The 18,691-nt window shown below is 33.0% G+C and overlaps 1 protein-coding gene across 1 annotated transcript; it reads right to left on the reverse strand.

Moving 5' to 3' along the window:
* Positions 1 to 1,026: 1,026 nt before the first annotated feature.
* On the reverse strand, positions 1,027 to 11,659 carry LOC143046913 (uncharacterized). Its single transcript, XM_076219961.1, has 5 exons — positions 11,614 to 11,659; positions 9,481 to 9,539; positions 7,962 to 8,043; positions 3,826 to 5,933; positions 1,027 to 1,443 (listed from the first exon to the last, which is right to left on the reverse strand). Exons 2-4 carry the CDS (start codon positions 9,530 to 9,532, stop codon positions 3,845 to 3,847), a joined length of 2,223 nt encoding a protein of 740 aa, XP_076076076.1. The 5' UTR covers positions 9,533 to 9,539; positions 11,614 to 11,659; the 3' UTR covers positions 1,027 to 1,443; positions 3,826 to 3,844.
* Between the last annotated feature and the right edge of the window lie 7,032 nt (positions 11,660 to 18,691).

The following is an 18,691-nucleotide window of genomic DNA, read 5'->3' on the forward strand; positions in this document are numbered from 1 at the left end:
GTCATGTGTTATGTCCCTTTAAGCTTGCTGTTCGGTGTGAGCCAGGGTTTCGTGTCGACGCTCTTACTTTAACCTTTAAATCTTTTACTTTACAAATTGTCACTTACATGTACATTTTTTTATTGAAATTATTGTTTCAGGTTAGGATGAAGATTGGTACATATTCAAACGTTTAACCCCGCTGCATTTGTTTGCACCTGTTCTAAGTCGGAAACTTGATGTCCCGTGGGTGTTGTTTGTTGATGTGGTTCATAACCGTCTCTTGTTTATCTTTTTATAATATAGATTAGACCGTTGTTTTTCCGGTTTGACTGATTTAAACATGTAATATTTGTTGTCCTTTATAGCTTGTTGTTCAGTGTAAGCCAGTTCTCCGTGTTGAAGACCTATTTTGATCTTAAAAGGTTTACTTTGACAAATAAGATCTGGATGAACAGTTGTCTCATTACAACTCATACCACATCTTCTTCTATCTATTTGTACACTCAATTTCGGAGGAAATGGGGGTTTAACCTAAGTTTTATAGCTAGAAACAGGAGCAACTTATGATATTCTTTGCGTTCCTTCAGCTTATACATTTGGTAGAATATTGTAGACAAAAGGTAAGTAGTAAGCTGTACGACTGCTTAAATGAATGGGAAACAAAGAAAACATCAAAAGTCGAAGGAAGACAGATAAATAAACCGTGAGCGTTGTATTTATGCAATAATAACCTTAAACACAATAAACTATACTATTTGAATTCAATTTTATTAGAATAAAGCAAGTATTCAGCAGAATATAACACAAATTATGCATTTTTCTAAATATGTCATAAAACTATTAAGATGATATAGGGTTAGATGTCATACAAAGAAATGATTAAAATAAAGTAATGGATGAGTCTATATTTCATAGATTTGTTCTCTTGAGTATAATTCAAATGTCATATTCAATGTTTCTAAGACTATTTACGTCCTTGGTCTATTCTTACTCTGAAAATTGGAAAAATTAAAATTACGTAAAAAATAGATTTCAGCTGCCCTGTCCTTGAATTTCCTTTTGAAGGAATGGTTCATAATTTCAAACATCAGGCTCATTACCTTTTTGATAGGGTTAGTTTCTTTTGAATAAGAACTAGACACAATCAAATACACTGAACATGTTATAAAATACGAAGTAGTTTTCCTTATGTAGACAAATCGTTTAGACCAAAACCAATACTTAGTAATACATTAATTATTTATTTGCTGAAATCATACATATTAATAAACAAAGTCTAAATAAATATTCGTAAAATTATCTACATATAATGAAATTGTGGATCATAATGTACTTGAAAACAACAAGCTTAAAAAATACATTAACAAAACGAGTATACTGTTCAGTTATATGTGCTATATTTGCATTGCAAGAACAAACAAGTGATGACTGGTGTTAAATGTCCTTACTTCTATTCTTTCCCTGTAAAACACAAAACAATCAAATTAAAGGTTAACGACAACCAATCTTTTTTTAGTTTTATAAAACGTTTAAATATTATCATATTTACTAACTAAACAACTGTTTTCTGATTTGTTCTTTAGTCATGTTAGTTGACAAAATATATATTATGAATTATAAATATAAAAGATTTAGTCTTGTTAAAAGATTGATATAATCTACTTAAATTTACAAAACAATATTGTACCGCTTTTTGGTATTCATGGTCAACGATACATGGATTATATATAATCTGTAAAGACTGAAATTTAAAACGTTTAGTCTTGTTAAGATTTGAAAGTATTTTGTAGATATTTTCTTGTTGTTGACACAGTACTGTTTATACATTTCGGAGCAGACAACCAATATAAGCCTATAGTTTAGACACATCAGTGTTGTGTTATTTTAATAAGTAAAACAACTACTGAAATGTCCGAACACAGACTGGATAAGACTTAAACAATACAAAAAAAAATATAATTTGATAACCAAACAATAGAGTAAAATATACCGACGGGAGATTAAAAACATAAATCGACGGTAACCTGACAACGCAAAATAGGAAAAAAACATCAAAAGACAAACAACAGTACAAAATATACAAGGAGACAAAATCCGACTTGGCAAAACGAACTTCATCAAAAATCGAGATGCCACAGGCAAAATGACCCTAAAGTGAGAGGAGAATTGTACCAAAAAAAATGGAAAATGGAAATGGGGAATGTGACAAAGAGACAACAACCCGACCATAGAGCAGACAACAGCAGAAGGTCATCAATATGTCTTCAATGCAACGAGAAATTCTCGCACCCGGAGACGTCCTTCAGCAGGCCCCTAAACAAATATATACTGGTTCAGTGATAATTAACCCCATAATCAACTCCAAGTTGTACACAAGAAACTTAAAGTTAAAATAATACAAGACTAACAAAGGCCAGAGACTCCTGACTTGGGACAGGCGCAAAAATGCGGCGGGGTTAAACATGTTTGGGAGATATCAACCCTCCCCCTTTACCTCTAGTCAATACAGAAAAGTAAACGCATAACAATACGTACATTAAAATTCAGTTCAAGAGAAGTCCGAGTCTGATGTCAGAAAATGTAACCAAAGAAAACAAACAAAATGACAATAATACATAAATAACATCAGACTACTATATATAGCTAGCAGTTAACTGACATGCCAGCTCCGGACTTCATTTAAACTGATTGAAAAATTATGTCTTCATCATATGAATATCAGGCACAATCCTCCCCGTGATGGGTTTAGTATCATACCATTAAAACATATATGAGAAGAACATAACCCGTGTCATGCCAACAACTGGTTTATTAATAATAAATGTGTTTAGTTCCGATGCAAAGAACCTATAAGGGAATCAATATTAACGCCAAAATATGCAATCTTTAATGACCTGACCACAGCATCGTAGCTATATCCCTTCTTAATCAGTGTATTTAAAGGTATTGTTAGCTTCTGAATTGAATACTGACATTTTTGTGCTTTATAAAGAATATTTCCATAAAATATTGGATGTGAAATACCTGAACGTATAAAAAGTCTGCATGTTGAGCATTGTTAGTATTAGTTTTATTTAAAGTAAGTTGAACAGGATAAATGTCTTTAGTATACATACTGAAGTCGTCATTATTGAGAGCTAAACTATCATCCAAATATTTAAAAGTATCATTAAATTTGTGTATCAGATGTTGTTTCGATGGGTCTTTGCTGATTTTTGTCATAAATTGTAACTCATAGCAATACAATTGATGACAAAACCCTGTTAATCGAAAACGAACCAATGAGACAACTCTCCTCCAAATAACAATTTATAAAAGTAAACCATTACAGGTCAATGTACGGCCTTCAACACGGAGCCTTGGCTCACACCGAACAGCACCCTGAACAGGCCCTAAAATTACAAGTGTAAAACCATTTAAATGGGAAAACCAAAGGTTTAATCTATATAAACAACGAAAAAACGAGAAACACGTATAAATTTTATAAACAAACGACAACTACTGTACATCACATTCCTTATTTAGGGCAGGTGCAAACATTTGCAGCGGGATTTAACTTCTTGATGTACCAAACCTTCTCTTTTTTTCTGAAACAATAGTATAGCATAACAACATAAAAAAACACACGAGAAAATATCAATTGGAAGGTTTAACTCAATTAAAAATTGTATAAAAATACCTGATACCAAAGGCAAGATACAAATATCCAGTTTATTATTAAATACTAAGTCTCTGTTTCGGAGTTAACAATTGAACAAATTGTTAGGAATATCAAACTGATTAAGTGGACTTCTCAATTGTTTTTTGGCTCGATATATAACTCATTATTTTGCAACAAACTACCTTATTTATCTTTTGCCATTCATTTTCCGACATCTTCTTTATTATTTTCTGTATTCGAATTACCAACGTTTTCATTCGTGTTTCCATTGTTACCATTTCCGTTGTTCCCACTTCCAAGGTTCCAGTCACGTTTCCTTCCACGGCCCCCGATGTTTCCTATTCCTCCGACATTTGTTTCTTTATTATTTTTTGTATTCGAATTACCAACATTGCTATTGTCGTTTCCATTGTTTCCATTTCCGTTGTTCCCACTTCCAAGGTTCCAGTCACGTTTCTTTCCACGGCCCCCAGTGCTTCCTATTTCTCCGACATTTGTTTCTTTATTATTTTCTAAATTCGAATTACCAACATTGTTATTGTCGTTTCCATTGTTTCCATTTCCGTTGTTCCCACTTCCAAGGTTCCAGTCACGTTTCTTTCCACGGCCCCCGATGCTTCCTATTCCTCCAACATTTGTTTTTTTACTATTTTTTGTATTCGAATTACCAACATTCGTGTTGTCGTTTCCATTGTTTCCATTTCCGTTGTTCCCACTTCCAAGGTTCCAGTCACGTTTCTGTCCACGGCCCCCGATGCTTCCTATTCCTCCGACATTTGTTTTTTTACTATTTTTTGTATTCGAATTACCAACATTCGTGTTGTCGTTTCCATTGTTACCATTTCCGTTGTTCCCACTTCCAAGGTTCCAGTCACGTTTCTTTCCACGGCCCCCGATGCTTCCTATTCCTCCGACATTTGTTTTTTTATTATTTTCTGTATTCGAATTACCAACATTCGTGTTGTCGTTTCCATTGTTTCCATTTCCGTTGTTCCCACTTCCAAGGTTCCAGTCACGTTTCTTTCCACGGCCCCCGATGCTTCCTATTCCTCCGACATTTGTTTCTTTATTATTTTCTGTATTCGAATTACCAACATTGTTATTGTCGTTTCCATTGTTTCCATTTCCGTTGTTCCCACTTCCAAGGTTCCAGTCACGTTTCTTTCCACGGCCCCCGATGCTTCCTATTCCTCCGACATTTGTTTCTTTACTATTTTTTGTATTCGAATTACCAACATTCGTGTTGTCGTTTCCATTGTTACCATTTCCGTTGTTCCCACTTCCAAGGTTCCAGTCACGTTTCTTTCCACGGCCCCCGATGCTTCCTATTCCTCCGACATTTGTTTTTTTATTATTTTCTGTATTCGAATTACCAACATTCGTGTTTTCGTTTCCATTGTTACCATTTCCGTTGTTCCCACTTCCAAGGTTCCAGTCACGTTTCTTTCCACGGCTCCCGATGCTTCCTATTCCTCCGACATTTGTTTCTTTATTATTTTCTGTATTCGAATTACCAACATTGCTATTGTCGTTTCCATTGTTTCCATTTCCGTTGTTCCCACTTCCAAGGTTCCAGTCACGTTTCTTTCCACGGCCCCCGATGCTTCCTATTCCTCCGACATTTGTTTCTTTATTATTTTCTGTATTCGAATTACCAACATTGTTATTGTCGTTTCCATTGTTTCCATTTCCGTTGTTCCCACTTCCAAGGTTCCAGTCACGTTTCTTTCCACGGCCCCCGATGCTTCCTATTCCTCTGACATTTGTTTCTTTACTATTTTTTGTATTCGAATTACCAACATTCGTGTTGTCGTTTCCATTGTTACCATTTCCGTTGTTCCCACTTCCAAGGTTCCAGTCACGTCTCCGTCCATGGCCCCCGATGCTTCCTATTCCTCCGACATTTGTTTCTTTACTATTTTTTGTATTCGAATTACCAACATTCGTGTTGTCGTTTCCATTGTTACCATTTCCGTTGTTCCCACTTCCAAGGTTCCAGTCACGTTTCTTTCCACGGCCCCCGATGCTTCCTATTCCTCCGACATTTGTTTTTTTATTATTTTCTGTATTCGAATTAAAAACGTTTTCATTCGTGTTTCCATTGTTACCATTTCCGTTGTCCCCACTTCCAATGTTCCAGTCACGTTTCCTTCCACCCCCCTGGATGCTTCCTATTCCTCCGACATTTGTTTTTTTATTATTTTCTGTATTCGAATTACCAACATTGCTGTTCTCGTTTCCATTGTTTCCATTTCCGTTGTTCCCACTTCCAAGGTTCCAGTCACGTTTCCTTCCAGGGCCCCCGATGTTTCCTATTCCTCCGAAATTTGTGTCTTTATTATTGTCTGTATTTGAATTAAAAACGTTTTCAGGCATCTTACCATTGTTACCATTTCCGTTGAAGCTACTTCCAATGTTCCAGTCACGTTTCCTTCCACCCCCCTGGATGCTTCCTATTCCTCCGACATTTGTTTCTTTATTATTTTTTGTATTCGAATTACCAACATTCGTGTTGTCGTTTCCATTGTTACCATTTCCGTTGTTCCCACTTCCAAGATTCCAGTCACGTTTCCTTCCACCCCCCTGGATGCTTCCTATTCCTCCGACATTTGTTTCTTTATTATTTGCTGTATTCAAATTACCAACATTGCTATTGTCGTTTCCATTGTTACCATTGCCTTTGTTCCCACTTCCAAGGTTCCAGTCACGTTTCTGTCCATGGCCCCCCATGCTTCCTATTCCTCCGACATTTGTTTCTTTATTATTTGCTGCATTCGAATTACCAACATTCCTATTGTCGTTTCCATTGTTACCATTGCCTTTGTTCCCACTTCCAAGGTTCCAGTCACGTTTCTGTCCACGGCCCCCCATGCTTCCTATTCCTCCGACATTTGTTTCTTCATTATTTGCTGTATTCGAATTACCAACATTGCTATTGTCGTTTCCATTGTTACCATTGCCTTTGTTCCCACTTCCAAGGTTCCAGTCACGTTTCTGTCCATGGCCCCTGATGCTTCCTATTCCTCCGACATTTGTTTTTTTATTATTTTCTGTATTCGAATTACCAACGTTGCTGTTGTCGTTTCCATTGTTACCATTTCCGTTGTTCCCACTTCCAAGGTTCCATTCACGTTTCCTTCCACGGCCCCCGATGCTTCCTATTCCTCCGACATTTGTTTTTTTATTATTTTTTGTATTCGAATTACCAACATTCGTGTTGTCGTTTCCATTGTTACCATTTCCGTTGTTCCCACTTCCAAGGTTCCAGTCACGTTTCTTTCCACGGCCCTCGATGCTTCCTATTCCTCCGACATTTGTTTTTTTATTATTTTTTGTATTCGAATTACCAACATTCGTGTTGTCGTTTCCATTGTTACCATTTCCGTTGTTCCCACTTCCAAGGTTCCAGTCACGTTTCTTTCCACGGCCCCCGATGCTTCCTATTCCTCCGACATTTGTTTTTTTATTATTTTTTGTATTCGAATTACCAACATTCGTGTTGTCGTTTCCATTGTTACCATTGCCTTTGTTCCCACTTCCAAGATTCCAGTCACGTTTCTGTCCATGGCTCCCGATGCTTCCTATTCCTCCGACATTTGTTTTTTTATTATTTTTTGTATTCGAATTACCAACATTCGTGTTGTCGTTTCCATTGTTACCATTTCCGTTGTTCCCACTTCCAAGGTTCCAGTCACGTTTCTTTCCACGGCCCCCGATGCTTCCTATTCCTCCGACATTTGTTTCTTTATTATTTGCTGTATTCAAATTACCAACATTGCTATTGTCGTTTCCATTGTTTCCATTTCCGTTGTTCCCACTTCCAAGTTTCCAGTCACGTTTCCTGATGAAGAATGAAAATAGTTATGTTGATACAGCCCGTTATAAAACAAACAATTAAGCATGAATGAAGAGTATCACATTAATTTCTTTTAAACAAGAGGGACGACAGATACCAGGCAGACAGTTAAACTCTGATACCTTTCAGGAAAACTTCCTAAATTGAATGACAGACATTGTCAATGTCAGGAAAATACCACACTAAGAAGCGATATTGTTTTCACCATTGTTTTATTTTGTATGTATTATTTAGTATTCAGTATATAAAACTCAATTTAGAAACTAAACCACTTTCATCATAACTATATTGATCTTTTAGGCTTTTTAAGCAAAACATATTGAGCTTTTACGAGAGTTTTAATATTGTTGTTTAAAGCATCAGAGAAATTAAATTAAAAAAAGAAATAAGCTATGAAAAAAAGTAAAATCAAATAAACTATTAATACACGCTGAATAAAAACTGATACTACTTCGGTTTTACCTGAGATAATTCATAAGGGTATCACTGGCAAAATCATCATTGTCACCATTTGTTTCTCCATTTCTGTTTTGAATACTCTGTCCTAAAAAGAAAACCAGAAAAGTTGTATTTTGGTATTCATTTTTAAAAAATGTTAACAAAGTTAAAAGTTTTGCAGAGATTTTGTGTTAGAGTATAACATTTATTTTGTCATTCAAACACACACTAAAACACTCTTCAGAAGTGTCACCGGGCTTTAGTGATTGACATTGCTCATTTTAGTAAAAATTTAGTAACATTTTCCAAGCTTTAAATTCTAATTGATAATCTGTAAAATCTTACAAACAACAAATCGAATTCATGCCTTATCATATACCTCATACATGTGTTAACATTTAATGCTTTGTTTTTATTTTTAAATCAAATTGACAGTTCAAGTTGCTATTGGGTCAAAATTAATTTAATAAAAAGTTGATTGTTTTTTTTTTGTTTTTTTTTTTTTTTGCCTGTATAAAAAATGTGGCATGATTGCCAAGATACATCCATGTTGGTCTCACATGGAGTTATTGTTTTTAAAGTCAAGTTTGGCCGAGAAAAAGAGATTTTAAGGGATTGGCCATTATAAAGATAACATGTTATTTAGATTTAACAGTATGACTTAATCTGATTGGTTGCTATGTGCACCCGCTATTTGTTTATTTTTAGAAACGTCGTTCACTTTGTATTATACCAAAGGCATAATGAACTATTTGCATTTAACCCTACGCAACTGAGATGTCTTTTTAACGCTAGGATGAGTGCATGATAAAATTGAGAATGGAAATGGGGAATGTGCCAAAGAGACAACAACCCGACCATAGAGCAGACAACAGCAGAAGGTCACCAACAGATCTTCAATGCAACGATAAATTCTCGCACCTGGAGGCGTCCTTCAGCTGGCCTCTAAACAATTATATACTGGTTCAGTGATAATGAACACCATACTAAACTCCAAATTGTATACAAGAAACTAAAAGTTAAAATAATACAAGACTAACAAAGGCCAGAGGCTCCTGACTTGGGACAGGCGCAAAAATGCGTCGGGGTTAAACATGTTTGTGAGATCTCAACACTCCCCCTATACCTCTAGCTAATGCTGAAAAGTAAACGCATAACAATACGCACATGTATGTCGTCAATTTTCCGCCCTCATTTTATTGATTGGTATATTGTATAATAACTCTGAATATCAACAAAACGATGTTAAATCTGCAAATTTGTAAAAGCAATTGTTTTTTTCATCCCTCAATGGAATTAGAACTCAATGTCAGTAAAATGTGGAGTTGAAAACACACTACGTGATATATAAGGCATGAATATATATATATGATTTGAATTAATGCATTATCATATGTAAACCTCCATTTGAAGTCATTGATGAGAAAAATATATAATACTTTCATTAAACACATTATAAATAAACCGCGGAAATACTTTGTGAATGTTTCTAAAAAATGTTTGTATTACCGTTTGGTATAGCTTATTAACATAATATCCTTACCGCTGACTGTCATGAACAGACAGCTTAATAGTACTACAGCCTTTATTGTCATTACTTTTCTGAAATAGAAAAAAAAATTATATAGTATTGTATTCCCATTAAGATCGTATGTTCACTAGACAAAGCTGATGAATGTGCTGTGTTTGTTAATACGTACATGTTGTAAAGTTTATATGGCTGTTTATAAAACATGTTATTACTGAGTATATAATCAAGCTCGTTTACACGTTTAGGAGTGTATGTGAAGCTTGTATACAAGATGAAGAGTGTATGTGCAAGCTCAAATACAAGTACAAAGAGTATATGTTAAACCTCAAATAAAAGTATAAGAGTATATATTGAAGCTCGTTAACGAGTGCTATATTATATTAATCAACAAAAGAAACGATACACGACTTTGGAGTAAATTTATCAAAAAGATACACTGTGTTAAAAAGCTTTCATTTGCAAAGTATGCACATATGATAATGAAAATTAAAACCTGTCGGAAAGTAACTAAATTCCGATAAACGACAATAGGGTGCAATTTATTTTTGCGAAAGGTTGGATAAAAAAACGACACACAATTTTCTATGCACTAAATGAACCTTCAAATTTGTTTACAAATATTCAATATGCTAATCAAGTTATGTTCATGTCGTAAATTATGGGTTAAATATTATTTAAGAAAAAAACATTAGTTAAACTACCTGTTATATGCTACGTTTGTGCTTAAGTTTTCTTTTTGTAATAAGTGTTGTACAATATGCCTTTTACCTCATTTTGGTTTGTACTAAGTAATCATTCTTAAACAACATGATCAACGGACTTATTTCTAATTTCTTTGTTTTTTTCTTGTTACCTTGATTTGTATTTTTGTGATCTATCAGTGAGATTTTAACATCGGTACACTAATATCGCCTTTAAAAATTAACTCAATATATTAACTTACATGTGAAGCGATGTATGAGGTTTTTGAATTTAATAGATGCTTTTTATCCTTTTTTCTTAAATATTTGTTCGTTTTGAGATTGTGAAACAATAATGACTGTTGTTCTCAAATTTTGACTATTTTACAAATAATGTCTGTTTTGTTCACGCATAGTTGTAAATATAATGAAATTTCGCAACTTCACGCTTACATCCTAAATTTGAAAAAAAAAATATAATTAAATACAATAATTAGACGCGTGCTTTGTCTCAAAAACGACTCATCAATAACAATCAAATAAAAAAAAATATATATAGACAGTATAATGTACGATATCGAAGAGCATTGAGGATCACAATTCATACAAATTTTGCTAAAAATAATTTCCTCAAAAAGACCTTTTAAATACCTTACAAATGGTCTTGCTTGATTTTTAACGATTACCGCCACCTCTGTGTTGACATTAATAATCATTGATACGGTCATTATTGTAAAAATTAACTGTTCGTAAAACTGAATGAGAAAAAAGAATGGTTTTAAATACAAACGCTTTTCTACCTCAGAAATATATTACCGTAGTTGTACAATGTTGTATTTTTCAAGTGTTTTTTGAACTTTTGGTCCTGAATGATTCACAACTTTTAACTCTATACCGCCTTTTTACATGTTTTTCATTCGAGCGTCACTGACGTACATTTTTTTTTGTAGACGAAATGTGCGTATGGCGCAATTACCAAATTTTAATCCTTGTATCTTTAATGAAAAAAAAAGAAGATTTGGTATGATTGCCAATAACATGAATAAGACGACTCTCCACAAGAAACAAAAATGACTCAGAAATTAACAACTATAGGTCACCGTACGGCCTTCAACAATAAGTAAAGCCCATACCAAATACTTGGTACTATATAAGGCCCCGAAATGACAAATGTAGAACAATTCGAAAGAGAAAAACTAATTTCTGTACAAAAAATGAATAAAAAACAAAAATGTTACACAACAACAAACGACAACCACTGCATTAAAGGCTCCGTACTTTGAACAGGCACATACTTAAAGAATGGGACGGGGTCTATATCATTACAAAGCGCAAGACAAGTACTACTGTTTTTAAGAATAAAATTCATCAGGTATCATTTGTTTTTTGTCGAATTAAATTTAGTTCTGAACTATATTTATACATTTGTTATTATGAAGTTATATGTAGCAGAAAAAGAACTTACCTTTTTAGTTGAGCTGACCAAGCTACAATTTTCAATTACATTTTCAGATGTTTATATATACCATTCGTTCAGGTTATTATATACAAAATTAACCATAATGATTAAAAATGAGAAAAAAATGTAAGTACATGCTATATATAAATGCAATTAGTATATAATACCGTATTTTTATGACTGAAATTTTCGTTTCGGCACATAAATGACCATAATTGTTGATGTTTGTCTCCTTACGTGTTACTTACTGAAATATAACAATTCAGAAAAGTAGAAAATTGTTATTTATGGCAGGTTGTTGACAAATAATTACGATAATGATTCTGTTCTATTGAATTTCATTTGCACGATTTTGACATTTCAAAAACAAATACTGTGCCTTTTTTTTTTTTTTATCTGAGATGAAATAGCAAAAGAATCAATAAGAAAAGAGCCTTCCACGGATTAACCTGATTTTGTGTATTTTTAGTATATTCAGCAGTATTTTAATATATGACGTGTAAACAGGTTGAAAGACTGTGTATTTTAAATGCATCTAGTATATCAGTTTTTACTGTCATATGCACAATTCTTCTCATATTTTTTTTCCATTAAGAATTACCGGATAGTAAAGCAAAATATTTTTTTGTTTGTTGTTGATGTGTTCTGAAATTTGCATTAATATATGCATGAAGTTACATTTCATATTATCACACCAAATAAGTAAATAGAAAGAAAATACAGCCATTCAGTGTTTGTCAAAACTATCTTCTTAAAATTACTCTTTTTTAAGAACATGTTTAAGTATAACAATTATATCTGTTTTGGGACATTTTGATAGCTAGTGTTTTCTATTTGTTTTATTGCAATTGCAATGTCTATGTCTGACTTGCAGGGTTTATCAGACATTCACCTAAATGTAATGGGTTCATGGAACAATGTGCAGAGTTTTTGTGGTTTGGTCTATTTTTCAATGTTTCTCAGATGCTATAAGCTACATTATACATGTACTTTAGTATAGGATCACTAATTTTGGCATATGGAAGGAGTGTAATCTTGCCATGTTTGATTGGCCGGTTTCATCTGACAATGAACTAATTTTCCTGGAGTGGATGTTTAGTCTTTTTCTCTGTTACTATTATAAACCATAAATATTTGGTATGGAAGAACTGTGAAGTGTACATTATTTGTCTGGCATGGATTAATTGACATGAATTCATTTGCATGCCATTGGATTGATGATAGTGATTTGTTTTAATTTTGATTTATATACAAAACTACAAACAAACAAAGAAACAAATAAATAGGATAAACAGTATGACATAAACTGACACGAAAAAAATACAAAAAGACATCTTCAGGTCAGCATGAAGTATTGAAAAAGACCGAAGTAAATAGTTATTACAACACGCCTTAAACGGTGTGTGATTAAATGAAAGAAAATGTGTACCTTAATATAAAACAATGCGATTCATCTTGTTTTGGATTGTTTTACTCTAAATGACATGAGTTATTTTGTCGGTCATTTATCGTTCGTCTAGTCATTTGTAAATTCATTTTTACTTACAAATTGTGTGATGAATTGGTTGAGAACAACCCGGTGAAATATGAGTTAACTCGAGATTTAATATTTTTGCCTCATTGATAACATGTGAAGAGCTATGTATTAAACATTTAAGAATTTCAAAAAAGACACAACTCAGAACAATAAACAACACAAAGGAGAGTCAATATTGCACTTGACTTAACAATAAAAAAACCGGTTAAATATATTTAAGAATATTTTTGTTTTTTTCCATAGCTGTAAAAGATGCGTTGAATGTTTATCATAGCTCAGATTTTTTAAAATTTATCAATCAAAATGGTCAAAACGTACGTTTTTATAATTTTGTATAAAATAAAGTAGTCTCAAGAGCGTAAAACAATCAAATGAAATCTATAAGTGTCCATATAGTTACATGTATCAAAGGTGCCAGGACTATAATTTAGTAGGGTAGACGCCCGTTTCGTCTACAATAGACTCATCAGTGACGCTCATATCAAAATATTCATCAAGCCAAACAAAGTACAAAGTTGCAGAGCAATGAGGATCCAAAATTTCAAAAACTTGTGCCAAATACGGCCGTCTGAAAAGGCCCTCATGAATAGGCAGTTTATACGGGGATAAGTGTGACAAGAGTGTATATCATCTCTATTTACCATGTCAAACTAATGAATCGGGTCTATGCACCCATCAAACTAAAGCCGTGTTCACACCAAACGCCGTGTACAGTAAACATGTTTACATTTGATTTCATGTAATGTACACTAGTTTCACATTAAATTTGTTCACATCTATACCCTTTGTTTAGTTACCTGTACATAAGATTTGTTCACACTTGTAAAATATGTGTCATTTAAATGTTCATTACATAGAACCGAATTCAAATTTTCCGACAACTTTTCTAGCAGTAAGTGGATGACCAATTTGACTTTTTTTTTTAAAAAGGGTGATAGATTAATCCAATGAATAAATATTCTGAATCAAAAGTTTCCCCATACATTACAGTGTTAAATATGTAATTGGTACCATCGAAAAAAAACTAAATATAAATATAAACTTTCGCGCAAGAAAAAAATCTGACTTAAGACCAACGTTGCACCCCTCCCCCCTCGCTATTTTGAAGTAAAGTGGTTGCTCCTTTAAGAATGACATTTTGGATGATTTGCAGTAGTTTAAAGATGTCTCGATTACGCATTAAAAACGTAAGCTGCATCAGCGTGCTTACAGACGAAGAAAATTAATTGTGATGTTAAGGATCACTACATTTCTATCTTTTCTGTTTTTTTTTCAAATGGTATTTTTTTCTCCAAGCAGTATTTGGCAAAGGGAGGGGTAAGTTTTTTTTATTTTTAATTGTATTTTTCGGATCTGACATACTACATGCACTACACAAACAAACCATTAACCTCATTCTTTTTCAGTAGTGCATTTATGAGTGAATCGTTGTTTGAGAAAAGACCAGTGGAAAATATTTCTGTCAGTGTGTACGTCCAGTCGATTCGAGAAGACCTTTTTAAATGAATTATGTGTTCGACAATGATGATGGATGAGTCTTGATAAGGGGTAAATAAGGCTAGGTAAAGTGTTTTTATAACAAAAAAATATATCAAGTTAAGACAAATATTTCTGTAAAGAACTTTATTAATTAGTATCAATTTAATATAAAAATCGACTCTTTTTTTAAATAAACATGGAACAATTAAAGTTCATGTTTATGTGTTTGTTGTGTTAGGGGGTGTTACAATTCTTTCATGTATTTATCTTTCGGGATCGAGCAATTCAGATAAATTAAGATAGCATGTCTGCTTTATTTGACTTCTGACTTAATTCTGTACACGCTATTAAAGCAACAAATGATATGACAAGTATCAGGATTAATACTATTCTAGACTATATGATGCATGACACAAAATGATTTAGTGTATCCTTCATAGCAATGAAATATCTCCATAGTGTACCTCAAATTAAAAGTAGGCTTTTTAAAAATTATCACTAGAATACGGCTTTAAAAGGAATAATTTAATGATAACTTGGGAGAAGATTCTCTATCTATGATTTTAGAATAAATTGTTTCATCACACTTAGAAACTTAATGTAGATGAGGTGACCATGCACAACCATCACGATCTTGCACGGTCGGGATATTTAAATGCTACAAAATAATATTGATAAGCTAATATAGTGTTTCAGGTAAGTCGACCTCTCGTATGTGGAGGTGTGATAAGCAAAGCTGACGTAAAAAAAAATCCTTAGTGTCACTTCCGGATTTTCGTTGTCAATATCAATAATTTCGTCTGTAATGGATAATAACATTTCCCATTTCGAAAGAATGCACTTACCGGATTTTAAGACATTCCTTTCAAAACGAGGAATAACATGTACTCTAAATCAGAAGCAGCAGTTGGTTAGGCTATGTGAAATTGCTATTGAATTGAAGTTTGACACAGGACGACTACAAAGATATGGACTCGTTTCGAAGAACAGTGGAAGTGAATGGGGCGAAATATTTTTTACCAGAAATTACCACGGACTCGAACTGGAAGTCAGATTTGCGTGATATTCCTTGAATGGAATCATACGACATTTTGATATATCTGAAGAAAGTTGTTCCATGGAATGAGTCACGTTTATCAAATTACAAGATAATGGATTTAATTTTTATACATCAAATCACATTCATGATGTTAAATTGCACAGAATAATAAATACTGAATATTTCTTTGTTAGAGCAGCAAGTGTTCCTGAGACCAGACAGTCAGAAAACCCTTACAACCCCTGGTTTATTGTTAGAACAGAAGGCAAATTCAAAAGTGGTGGATACACTTGTGTTGTGTAAGGCTGAATAGCGTTACCTTATAAAAAAGCTGGTATCATATCAGGTAGGCATTCAACTTACCAATAGTTTTTTTTATTACCGTCATACAATTATAAGAAATTAACAAAACCATGTGCAGCTTTAATTACCTTTCTTCATATCAATACAAAACATATATATCTCTGTGAGTTGGACATCACATGATCTATAAAAGGCAATTACATGCTAGGTTCAGTGCTGAAAGCCATTATTTGACCTTTAATTACATTGTGACTTGTATGAAGAGTTGTGCTTATTCCACATTATATTATTCATAAAGATGTTTATTGACTAGGAATCTTGAAACTAGAAATCTTTAACTTGATAAATGTATTGCTCAGCATGAAAACAAGTAGTTTTTAATCTGATTAAGCGTAATAGTTAACACAGCATTTATCAAAATATTTTCAAACTCTAACCCTTACAAATAATATCACATATGTGGAATGAAAAGATTTTCAGCTATTTAAAAACAGCTTTTTTTAAATATAGAGTACTATAAAGTCAGTAGTTATTGTGTTGTTTTCATTGCAAAAATACAACATGATACACAATCGCAATAAATTTTACACAAATTAGAAAATTCCAGTGACAAAAGTGACGGGGTAGGTGATATCTCTAGGTCCATAAAAAAAATAGCTGATTAGAGCAAAGATAATGGTATTAACTTTTTAGATTTTAATAAATTGTATCATGATGTTAACATTATACACCAAATTCAAGCAAGAATATGTAGGAAGGCTGAACATTCTAAGTGGGTTTTTGTACATATTTGAAAGAATTACAGCATTTTTATTTCAATCCGTTTTACATTCTAAATTTTGAGATGACAATTACATTTTAAGAAATATTTTACAATAAAACAACAAAATAAAAACACCATCAATGGAATAATCAATGAACCAATTGCCAGAAATTTATACTTTCAGAATTATACAAAAAAACATAAATGTGCTAAAATAACATGATGTGGTTTTCGTGTATCAAAAGCTAAGCCATTCTTAGAAGCATCACCTGATGAAATAATTTATTGTAAATGTTGTGGAAAAAGCTTCATTGAAATATTCAACTCTATAAGAAATGTGCAGTCATATGGACAAAAAATATCACCTATTTTTCGATTTTACACGTCTGACAAATCTTTTATTTTGTGAAATTGTGAAAGAATTTAGTTTGATAAGGATTTTTTTTACTTCAATTGTTGACAAATGTGACATTTTTCCCAAAAATATATAGAGATAATACTATGCAATAAATAGTTGCAATGTGACTGAATTTAAACTTTGTCACGTTCATGTTTTTCATGTACTTTGTTTTTTTGTCAGATTAAAAAAGTAGAAATCTATCAATTTCATTTAATTTGTTACTAGTGGCTTATCCAAGTTGCAAAAAAATCCACTGACTTTGACCATTTGTTTGGCTATGGCTTTAAAATTTATGTCCATCACCAGAGACAACATACGAATCAGTTTTAGCCTTCGAATTGATCGTTCCACATGTATTCTATGTTTGGCAATATATTTAGTCTTATTAACATCTGCTACAGAGAGTCGTTTCTCTTTTCCCCTATTTACATTTCTTTGTAAATGGTGGAATCACTAATATATAAAAAAAAGAAAAAGAAGATGTGGTCTGATTGCCAATGAGACAACTATCCACAAAAGACCAAAATGACACAGATATTAACAACTATAGGCTACCGTACGGCCTTCAACAATGACCAAAGCCAATACCGCATAGTGAGCTATAAAAGGCCCCGATAAAACAATGTAAAACATTCAAACGAGAAAACTAACGGCCTTATGTATGTAAAAAAAATGAACGAAAAACAAATATGTAACACATAAACAAACGACAACCACTGAATTACAGGCTCCTGACTTGGGACAGGCACATACATAAATAATATGGCGGGGTTAAACATGTTAGCGGGATCCCAACCCTCCCCCTAACCTGGGACAGTGGTATAACAGTACAACTTAAGAACGAACTATAAAAATCAGTTAAAAAAGGCTTAACTCATCAGATGGACAAAAATACAAGTGGACGTGACCCGGTACTTTTACATCCCGACACAAAAAGACACAATGAACAGATCTGACAGTACTCGCAGTTGTCAGACAGCTAGTTCAAAGCCACTAACAACTAATAAAAAAAATCATGCAACTAAGACTAAACTATAAATCCGTACACATCCAATATTCAATGGGTTTAGTATAAAGACGTCATACAACAGCCAGAGAAAAAACCATGACCTTGTGCAATGCTATAAGTTACAGGTATCAACAGATTGTAGATCCATAAATATGTATATATATATAGCATACTAGGAATATTTAGTTAGCTTTTAATTTACTGATAACAAAATCAATATTTATACCAATAAAAACAATATTCAATGATCTTATTACAGTATTGAATAGGTAACCTTTTAGAACAAGTTTATTTAAAGGAGCGACAAGTTTACATGGATCATTTATAAATTTCCGGGCACGGTTAACAACATGTCCGTAAAAATGAGGATGTGCTATCCAGTTTGAAATAAGTTTTCTACAGGTACAACCAAACTTCAAAACCAAATCTTTATATCTATGGAAAAATTTAGTAAAGTTTTTAAGTAATTTATGGTAACGATATCCCTGGTTTAAAAGTTTACCAGTAATACATAGGTTGTGTTCGTTAAAACCAAAAACGTCACAACAGACACG

Source organism: Mytilus galloprovincialis, chromosome 9 (assembly GCF_965363235.1).
Source record: "Mytilus galloprovincialis chromosome 9, xbMytGall1.hap1.1, whole genome shotgun sequence".
In the NCBI taxonomy this organism is placed as follows: domain Eukaryota; kingdom Metazoa; phylum Mollusca; class Bivalvia; order Mytilida; family Mytilidae; genus Mytilus; species Mytilus galloprovincialis.